At 38.9% G+C, this 11,069-nt stretch overlaps 1 protein-coding gene across 1 annotated transcript in view; it reads right to left on the reverse strand.

The window, feature by feature from the left end:
* SCEL (sciellin) overlaps positions 1-9,651 on the reverse strand; it is a 31,931-nt gene extending 22,280 nt beyond the window's left edge. The window contains exons 1-5 of the mRNA XM_049815666.1: positions 9,575-9,651; positions 6,764-6,881; positions 6,057-6,119; positions 5,672-5,743; positions 188-256 (exon numbers count right to left, since the gene is read on the reverse strand). Of these exons, the coding sequence (XP_049671623.1) occupies positions 188-256; positions 5,672-5,743; positions 6,057-6,119; positions 6,764-6,881; positions 9,575-9,617 (365 nt within the window). The 5' untranslated portion in view covers positions 9,618-9,651. The remainder of the gene's footprint in view (positions 1-187; positions 257-5,671; positions 5,744-6,056; positions 6,120-6,763; positions 6,882-9,574) is intronic.
* Positions 9,652-11,069: the final 1,418 nt, after the last annotated feature.

Here is an 11,069-nt window from a genome sequence, read left to right on the forward strand (position 1 = left end):
GGTGGTGAAATGAAGCCTACTATTAGGCCATATGCCATACAAATAATTTCTCTATATATTCTTGGTATGTACATGTAATCAAAAGCTATAATAATATATATAATACTTAGATGATAATGTATGATAAATGATACAAGATACATTATAATACATAATACTTAGATGACAAAGTTCTCAAAACTCATACCTGTTGCTTTGCTTATTATTCAGCGTTGGGGACTTATTTATTTTATCAGTATCACTTCTGGCTGGAATTCTGTCAGAAACACAGAAAGTATTTATAATACACACTCTAGATCTTTTTTTAAAAAAAACCACTTTCAGTGAAGTTAAAAGATAGAGTATCACTTTGCCCTGTGTACAGATTAAAAATTCCCCAGTATCAAAATAGGTATAGAACAGAAGCTGTATTAATATATCATTAGTGTATTAATATCTGAAGAGTCTAAGTAGCTCACTGAAAAAAAATGTTTTAAAAGGTTGTGTTCAAACTCTAATTGATATATTGTATCAAGCCTCAGTGTTGTTAACAGTTCATTTATTACAACCCCTTTGAATTAGGTCAGAATACTAAAAAGAAAGCAATGTTCAGTCAAGCAGTACATAAACTACCCCCTTTCCCTCTCCCTCGCCATCCCTTGAGAGATGTAACAATCTAATTTTCTTTACAGCTTTTAGAGATCAATGTGATTTGAAAATACCCTGGTGTAAGATCCCAGATAAAGCATGGTAGTGACTTACAGGAATAACATCTATCAAAGAAGTTAGATTATTTGTGCTGGAATTGATTTTATTAAGCCATGAAATTTACACCAAGAAGTAACCACATGATTTTCAAGCCCTTTATGAATTCTAGTTGTTGCTTAAAACCCTTCCGAATTTTCACAGAAAGCACATTGTAGCCACTAGAGTTGAAACAGTTTAAGCACTTATTTTATTTCAACTTTCTTCCCATATATGGAATATCCTTTAATAAGAACAGTGGGACTCTGAAAAGCTCAAATGTAACGTGATGTACATTGAAATAGATTACAAATACTAAGTTGAGGGGGTTATCTTAAATATTTGGCCAAAACAGCTGAAACACATTTTGAGCTACAACTTATTTACATACAGAAATTACTTAATTTTAGTTATCTATGCCCATCTATAAACTGAAGCTATAGATTCAAAATAAATAATCCTAGAACTATTAATCTAATGTAATATACAAAACATTTTGTATACTGCCTTAAGCCAAGTATCACAGAATACTGTTGCATTTAATGAAAAGCCTTCAAGAGAGCTCTGGGACACAATCTGCACCACCATGTGCTCTCTGCCTTTTTGCCTTTCTCAAATCATAAATTTAATTGTGCAAAAAAACTATCTCATGTCACAGGCAGCTTGCCACGGTGAGCGGCAGTTACAGTTACGCAGAAGATCGCTAGAGGTCTCACAGAACTTGCTAGCATCACTGCGGGTGCAAACACAAGCGTTTCTGCTAGTTCACAACTATCCAATGAACCAGCATTTCTTTCACGTTTCTATTCGTATTTTCAAAATTTCAGCACAACGCTCTAAGTAGTTCTGTATTTGCTCATTTTAAAGATTTCAAGGGTCCATCTGGCACCCTACTCTGCTGCTGCCCAATGTAGCAGAAGCTTTGAAAAAAGTGAAAGAAGAACAGTAAGTATAAAGTTAACGTCTCCTTGTAAAACTTTTCAGCTTCTGTTTAGCAGTGGTTGAAGAATATCCTCTGTTTGCACCCAGAATGCTGTCTCCAACAGACACCTTTGGATCAACATTCCATTTATCCATCCAATGTTCTTCTGAACCAATTTAAATTTCTGGCCTCCACAATATCCTGTGGTGGTGACTCCTACAATTAATACATGTGTTAAGGGAAAAACAAATGTTCTTCTTTCTTTCTTTCCTTTTCTTTCTTTGTTTTTCTTTCTCTCTTTCTTTTTTCTTTCTTTAAATCATTACTTAAACATTTTGTAGAGTATCTCCTCATTCTTACAGTGGAACAAACAGAAAATATTTCTTCCTTACTTACATTGTCTATATCATTCCAAGCTGAGGAATCTTTGTCTCTTCAGATATTCCACATATGAAAGCTACTCCCTCCCTGTGATCACTATTTCTCACCTTCCTCTTTATTTTTTTCTGGTTCTATTGTAGTTTCTTCACTTAAGTGAAATGCTGCATGCAGCGTTCAAGATGTGCAAAACAGGTTCGTACCACAACTGAACAGTGGTTTCTGGATTGCTCTCAGTTCCTTTTCTAATAATTTCTACCATTCCAAAGGATTTGATTATTAATAAAGCGGACAATGGAAATGTCTTGTTTGCTTAAGTCCCATCTCTTCAGACCTAATTGCTATAAATGCAGTTAGGATTTATTCCTCCTGGAAGCTATTCTGGACTTAGTAGCATTTAGTATGTGGAAAAATAATGTAATGTAATTTTCATCATCACTATCTGTTCTTTAATTTTTGTCCCATCTTTTGTGAAATATTTAGTTAGTTGCTAATAATAAGAGAGAAATAAAAGGATAAATAAAATTTTGCCTCCCATCCAGAAAGGCTGTCTGTGATCATCTGCACAATGCAATTGTTGTCTGAGTTATGATGTGTAGATCTACATGCCAGTACAAGTACATGTGCACCTACTGCCATCAAGCTATGGATTTCTGTTAACAGCAGTGTTTGGTATTTTCTTGTGCTTCCAGCCAGTGGTGCAATTGCATGTAATCATCTGCAACATCTTTCCTAGGTCCTTAATACTGAAACTGATGTTCAGATTTTGTAGATATTGGGTTAGGCAAAATTCATATCAAACAATGCTTTCTTTGAACATGGATATGGCAGTATCCAGGAAGCAAAAAGCTGTACTTAATATGGCTTTTAGATATGTTTTCACTGTTGCATTTACACATGCAGTGAAGAACTCAAAATTACTCCTATACTCTTAAAACATTTTATTTTGGACCTTTTTTTTAAAATCAGAATTCAATTACTATTTTGTCATTTTGAAAACTAGCTATTGAAGAGACATTCATCCAGATAGATCCAGATTCTTTTAATCCTTGGCTTTTGGAATATTACAGTCATGGCCAGAAGAGATGCAACGCAGAATTGTAGAAAGATGTTCCAATATCTAGCTTGAAAACAGATAACTCCTAAAGACCTTTTGCAGGATAGAAGACTACCGTTTTATACAGTGTCTTAGCCAGACAAAAAATATTTTCCATACAGACAACGTGACTTACAATAATTCTGTAAACAGCTCAGAGATCTCCAATACCAAGGTAATTCTTCTCAAGAACTGTCTACTAGGAGCAGTCCTTTAGACTGTATTCCAGGAACATGCTCCATTTTCAACTCTGCCTTTTAGTTTTGAACAGGAAAAAACAATGAATGCTTCTTTTTCACAGAGGCTACTAAGCAATATAGCTGTTCTGCAAACTGGTCTGTTCTAAGCTTGGAGACTTCTGTACTACGGTTATGCTTGCCAGAAATAATTTATAAGAAAATAAGGGAATTGTACCTGGTGGAGAACATCATTCATAGAGGAAGCAGGAGTACCAAATTTGTCTGCAGGCTACAAAAAGGTGCTAAGAGAAAATACAACACCACACCCTTTTATGCCTTAGGTTGCAAGTTTGAGGATATGCAGAACACGTGGTCATCCCTTACAGAAGTGCCTGCTGGCAATGGGTGTGCACACATTAATCCTGGAATGGCTATATTCCACAGTTTTGAGAAGACCAGTGATCACTGAGGAAAAATAAACGACTTGGCTGCAGCTTCCTCATTGTAATCATTTCATGGTAGAACCATCATTATTCACTCAATTTATGGACATATTCTGCATTAGTTATCAAAAGTGTATATTCATACCTATAATCCTTTCTTTGTATTCTCTGCCATCTGTTGCATGTTAAGAACCCTTTACATTAGATATTTGTACATATAAAAACAAAAGACAGTCAGCTTACAACCTAAAATAATTCAGACATCTTAATATGTCAGCATAAAGCAAAAAGGCACAGATAGACTACAAAGAGGCAATGCTGTTCGGAGACGCTGTAGAAAATGGAATTGTCCTATGACTTCTAAATTAGTAATCAGGGCTTCTATGCATGGAGATCAAGCCTTAAAAATTGTTTTGAAGTCAATGAGCATGTGGATAAGAGTGACAGCTGATATATTCTACTTGAATTTCCAGAGCTTCACAGAAATTTGCTTTAAGGGCTCTTAAATAAACTGATCTCCTATATGGCAATAGAGAAGGTCCTTTCGTGCATAAATAACTGCTTGAAAAACAGGAAACAAAGGTTTGGAATAAACAACAATTTTTCAGAAGGAGGGATCTGTACAAGACCTGTGTTTTTCCTTATGTTCACAAATTATCTGGAAAAGGGGGAGAATGAGATTATGTTGCTTGCCAATGACATTAACTCATGGTAGTCAAAGCAAATGCCGACTGGCAAGGCTTTCAGAAGTTGTCTGCTAACATATCAGATTTCTAAAATGGCAGATGACATTCACTTTTCTTAGATGCAAAGTAATGCCTGCCAAGAAAATCAATTGATCTCTGAACCAGCTATTATTACTCAGGAAACAGGTCTTGGAATTATATAGGTAATGTTATGAAAATCAAAGCTCAATTCTCAGCAGTACTCAAAAGAGCAAATTCAGTATTATGAAGTATGAGGGAAGGAATAGCAAGTGAACCAGAAGCCGCTGTTATACTCTATCTATACAAGGTGTGCGCCCATCTTAAATACCTGCATGGAGATTTGGACCCCCAGATCAAAAAGACTGCTATGGAAATAGAAAAGATACAGAGAAGAGCAATAGGTAAATTGAAGTTATAGAATGGCTTCCTTGTGATTGGTGTACAAATACAGCAGTATTCACTGGCTTGCAGAAGAATTGACAGATGGGTGATTTCACACAGCTCTGTAGCCTGTTCTGTTCCAGACTTATATGGAGAAGGTAAATTTTACGTAACAATTTTTCATAATTTCTTACAACACAAGTAAGGATCATCAAACAAAATAACACAGTGCTAAGATCCAAGCAAACAAGTGCACTTTTTCCACAGTGTGCATTTGTGCTGGTATTCATAGCCTCAGCACGTTGTGGATACCAGCTGTTAATGAGGGCTGAATTTTGAAGATGCAACGTGGAAACAATCTGCAAACACAAGCATGGGCATGTCTTAACAGAGGTCAAGGCTGAAGAGGACATTCAAATTAAGGACCTGTATGACAAGCATATGATTCTGATATTTGTACTGATCATGGTATGAAATGGCAGCAAGGATCTGCAAAAACTAGGGGCTTACCCGTGTTGTGCTTAACTATTGGAGATAGGACTTTGATTTATAGTTTAAAACCAGAAAATTTTGAAGGAGTGGTTATCTTTGTAGAGATACTTACATTTATGAGGACAAGAATACACAGAAATTGATACAGAAAAAGAGCAAGATGTCAAAAGAACCTTTTCTCAAATCACATTTCCATTTGTCTCATTGATAATTCATGCAAAAATCATTCAAAGTCTTCTACTTAGACACTTAATAAACAACAAAATTATAAAACCGCACTGTTTCCATTCATGCTTTCATTTTTAAGACCTCTCATAGGTATGAGAAATACATACAGAAAAAAGTCCTACCTGTCCAAGGTAGTATCAGACCTGTATCGTCCAAGTACAGCTTTCTGATCTTCCTTTTCATTTGTGCTACTGCTATAAAAAAAACATTAGAAATGCCATTTTGGTCACTGTTTTTATTAAACAACTCATTACCAATAAAACATTATATAAATCTCAAATTAAGGTATCATATAGGATTTCAGACCACCCAGGTGTCAACAGATCCAACCCTGCATCCATTGCAATGATCAACTTATTTCTTGACTTCAAAGTCAGATTTACAGTGTAAACAAGTATAGACTGAAACTGAACAAAGCAATCTCTTGCCATAAACAGGATATACTAAAAGGATACTCAGTTTTCTTTGGCAATATCATTAGAAAGGTGTTCATATACTCTACTGTACCTGTGTAGGCTGTCTTGGGATTTGTACTGATTAAGCACAGCCCTTCCATAGTTTTCATCAGCACTTCAAGCAAAAGAAAGAGAGTGGTTAGTTAAAATTTGAATATTAAAAATAGAAAATTGTTTCTTGGTGAAAGATTTCTGTCCTCTATCAGATTTCATAGCTGTCCACTGCCACCGTAACCACACCAGCTACATATCTCTGCATTAGATGACTCCAGACATGTTGGAGTAAGAATTAGCTCTTCCTACATGCTGTTCATGAACCATATAATGAGGGCCTGGTCTCAAGATAGACTTTCTACTGTAATACAAGTCCTAGTTTGCATTACAGTAAATTTCAACTGATTCTGACTTACGATGTTTAAAAGAACTTGCCAAGACTTATAATCTTCATGCTTGCAGAAAAGAAAAATTCAGATCATATTCTTGCAACCTAAGTATATGAAATGTGCAATTTTTCTTGTAGAGCAGAAGCCAGACATCTCATTAAAAGCTCAGTGCTCAAAAGTCCCAATGAAAGACATAATTAGTAAAAGTCCAGCAAACTAATACTTCCAAAAGGCGATCAATACCTCATAAAGATAAGCAAATAATAGTTATTTGATGAAATTCATGTAATTCTGGTTGATACCATTCATGAAAAAGTAGACCCTCTAAGAAAATGTACATGGTATACAGAAGAAATGTATTTCATATCTTTCTTACCTTTCCTCTTCAGGCCTCTTCTTTATCCAGCTGTTATCTTGCAAAAGGGTCCGTCGTTTATTAATATCATGAGTAGCCTGTTGTCTGCTTTTAATTGCAACAGAGGGGCTCTTGTTATCTGCAAAGGCAGAGAAACATGTCTTGAAAATGAATGTATGGGATAACTTTGGAAACTTAAAGTACTATTAGAAAGGCTGAAATATGTAGAAGTTTAGTACAGATTGAACCTTCAGCTATCACTCCTGTTTGGTGCAGACCATTTCATTGAAATATTTGTGGCTTAATCCCTTCAAGGGACTGCAGAAGCCCAGTTTACCAAGCTAAATTTAGTTTCACCCTTAATATGAAACAGCTTCATATATTTTTAATGTAAACAAATATCACAGATCTGATAAAGGAATTATGAAATATACATACAACAGTAATTCCAGGAATGAATCCTGTTTCCTGGGGTGTTGTCCGTGATTTTTGTATTCGTAGATGTGTGACAGGATGCGAGTTTCAAATGAAAGCTAATCTTGAGATGATCACATAGTCTTCCACCTATATCCAGCCCAACATGTGTGGATTTCCAGGTTTCTCAAAAGGGTCAGACTCCCTCTGAAGCTTTTTCCTCAGTGGCTGAATGAACAGTCTCTTTTCTAACCAGCTACCTAGTTTTATTGAACTTTTAATAAAAACAATACCTTTAAGATCTATAACTTTCCATCAAATTTAACTAAAATTGGTATATGGTTTCAAAGGTTATTGGGAGGAACAGACAGACATGCACACTCACACACTGGGTGAACATGGAAGCCTTATTTACTTATGAAAACAACTTAAAATATCTTAGCCCAGCAACGCTGAGATTTAGTATATTGAGGAACTAACAATATGATGTTCACTTGATTTGTGAGAATATATGTTCCTCACTGTATTAGAAAGCTGATGTTTATCTCCTTTGGTTTCCCTTTATGAGGAGTTTGGCCCAGAAGCAAGCAAAAATATTCAATGACTATTGTCGAGTATTCTCAGTTCTTTTTGTTCCCACCTAAGTTTCATATCATCATCCTGTTTGAGGTGAGGTGCAATATTGTTGTGCCAGTGTAACATTCCCCTTTAAAATGCAAGACTAGAAGTTAAGCCCAAATAGAAATTCCTTTTTTAAATTGTGATATTTGCCCCAAACTTTCCCAGACAAGAGAAGGTGAAAAATTAAATACGGAAAATCTTTGTCAATAGCATCCAATTAATCAAAAAACTGACTGATGAAGAATACTGAGTTTCTCGGGTTTTCCTTTAGAGACTTTCATGATTTTCTCCATAAATTCCTCACTTTCTGACCATCCATGCAAAAGGAGTTCAACACCACCAGATTTCAGGAGACATCACTATTTGGTGTTCAGTGAGGACATCTGACCGTAAAGACTGTGTATAGAAAGACCACATTTCACAGAAAACACATACAGTCAGTATTACGTCATTTGGCAGAGCTGTGTTTTCTCATTTTGCTGTGATCTGTAAGAAAATGTAGTTCCTGCTTTTAATACAAGAACTTCAGTTGTAGCAGTAACATGAAAAATGACAAATAGCTACAGTGAGTGGAAGACTAAATCATAATAAAGCAGCAAAATATTTATTTTAAGTGACAATTGCCAAGACTGATTTTTTAAATACATATATATTCGAGAAGTACTCAGTACATATCCAGCTATTAAAATTAAACTTGCATGTGCAACATTGGCTTTTTTCCAATAGCATTGTAGGAAAACTGTTATCACCTATCCAAAAATTGGATCACTTGGATTGCACAGAAATCATGGCTTTCTTAATTGCTTAGTGCAAACAAGATTTTGGGAAATCTCCTGTAAAGGCAGTAGCCAAGGAATATATATTGTGTTTTCTTTTCAAGAAACATCACAAGCAGTTTGCTAATGCATAAGGCCTTGAGTTTGCTGAAGAGTACTCATTTCTGGTCTAATGAATTGTCTCCCAGTTTCAATTAAAAAATTAAATATAGATCTGATACGACAGTTCAGGTCACATGAGCACAGGCAGATGGAGCTTATCCCCTTCTTATTTTGGCAATAAAAATTTTATGTCCTTAATACCGTAGGCCAAGCTGTTCCCCACCATGGCTGTACCCATTTTGGTGTACTTAGGCCTGGCACATCCCACCCAAACCAATCCTCATGTGCCTCAAAACGCTTCAGTCTTTCAAAGTATTTTGTATGTTCTGGGGAAATGGAAAGTTTCATTGTGTTTCCAGTTTGGCTCTGGTCATTTCTCTGCACAGAAAGCGAACTCCAGCCCTCCTCAAATTTCATCCCTCCAGAGGAACAAAAAATCCCATCTGACAATTATTAAATAGCTTTTCTCTCCCCTCCCCCCATTCTAATTTTCCTCAATTTCTCCTCGTTTCCCCTGAGCGAGTCAAAGAGACAGTGCTGAGATTGATGGAGGCCCTGTCTGCCCACCACCTTCCCAGTCACCATGTTCCTGTGGGGTTGCCACAGCAACCACAGGCCTCAGCAGGGGGAACCGCCATCTTGCACCACACAGCCTGGCTCCCCGACACCACACTACACTGCCCAATGTGGTGGTTTGGCCTGAATCTTTGCCAGCAAAAGCTTATGCACAACACTGCTAGCTTTGCAGCTGAAGCAGGTCCTACTGTGAATCTAACAACCAGCCTGTCACCACCAAAGAGTGGTGGCGTGCCCTGTGAGGGAGCTGTGCGATGGGCATGGCGATGCTTAGAAATGAGGGAGGCCATGCCTCAACCTCTAAGTGCCCTGAGAGCAGAAAATGAAGGAGATTCAATGTTACCGCTTTGATGAGGAGACTGTTTCCTTATGCTGAAAGCTGACATTTTTTTCAGTAGGGTGTCCTTCTATGGGAATCTAAAAGAAAACATGAAAAAAAAAGAAGAGGGAGTTGGCAGTGAGATTAGGAATCAGCCCCAAAGATAGTTTAAGTTCATTTGCCACTTTGATCACCTCCTCTCACAAGTTTAGTCTGATAGGGTAAAATGACTGAGTGCTAGCTGCAGCCCTCTTTGAACGTGCTCAGGCATGGCAGTGGCTTTTCCCTCCCTGGTGATGACTATGTGTATCTGTCATGGTTTAAGCCCAGCCGGTAACAAAGCACCATGAATCCACTCACTCACTCCTCCCCTCCAGCCCCGATGGGGTGCAGAGAAAATATAAAGAAACGCTCATGGGTGGAGACAAGGACAGGGAGCTATCACTTACAACTTATGCTCATGGGCAAAAGACAGGCTCAACTTGGGGAAAACCCAAAATCTATTTAATTTACTACAAATCAAATCAAAACATGGATAATGAGGAGTAAAACCAAACCCTGGAACACCTTCCCCCCACCCCTCCCTCCTTTCCCACCTCAACCCCACTCCCAGTTCTCTCTCCCTCCTCCCCCTGGTGGCGCAGGGGAACAGGGGATGGGGGTTGGGGTCAATTCTCCACACATTGTCTCTGCCGCTCCTTCCTCCTCAGAGGGAGGAGGACTCCACACTCCTCCCCTGCTCCAGCGTGGGGTCCCTCCCATGGGAGACAGATCTCCATGAACTTCTCCAAAGTGAGTCCCTCCCGCAGGCCGCAGTCCTTCAGTCCCAGACTGCTCCAGCACAGGCTTTTCCATGGAATGGCGGCCATCTTGGGGCCCCTCCACTCCCCTGCTGCCCTCTGTGGGCTGGGGACACACAGCCTGCCACCTGGTCTCCCCACAGGCTGCAGGGGCATCCCCTCCTTCCTCCCTGCCCTCGGGATCTGCACAGGGGTTCCTCTCCCATCCCGATCCCCCAACTCCCGGCAGGTTTCCCCTCTGGAATCTGTTCTCCCAGAGGCGGCTCCGGCTCCCAGCTGGGAAAGCTTCCAGCAGCTTCCAGCAGCAGCCAGACCTGCGCTACCAAAAACTCCACCACAAAAATCCAAAACAGTATCCTTGCCCTGTGTCTCTGCCTGTCACACTGTCCCCCTTTCTCCTTGTTGGGAGCTCCTTCTCTGAGAACATGTTGGGTGGTGAGAGCCTTTGGAGGGCAAGACAGAGTAATGAAGAACGGGGCGAGGTGATTAGCCTAATGGGAAGATGGTATCGGCCTGTGGCTCAGAGTGGCGCCTCGAGTGCACGAGGGCTCACCCAGCCCCGCTGACGGGTCTCAGCTTCAGTGGCCTGCAGCTAACGCCGGGGTCCAGGACAGAGGCGGTTCTTCTGCCCTGCAGCAGTTTTCCAGTCACTGACTTCCCCCCTTATCTCAAATCAGGTGAAAAAATGAGCCTCCAAGAGTGCTGATTTTAAAAAAAAT

This window comes from Accipiter gentilis, chromosome 13 (genome assembly GCF_929443795.1).
Source record: "Accipiter gentilis chromosome 13, bAccGen1.1, whole genome shotgun sequence".
NCBI lineage: Eukaryota > Metazoa > Chordata > Aves > Accipitriformes > Accipitridae > Astur > Astur gentilis.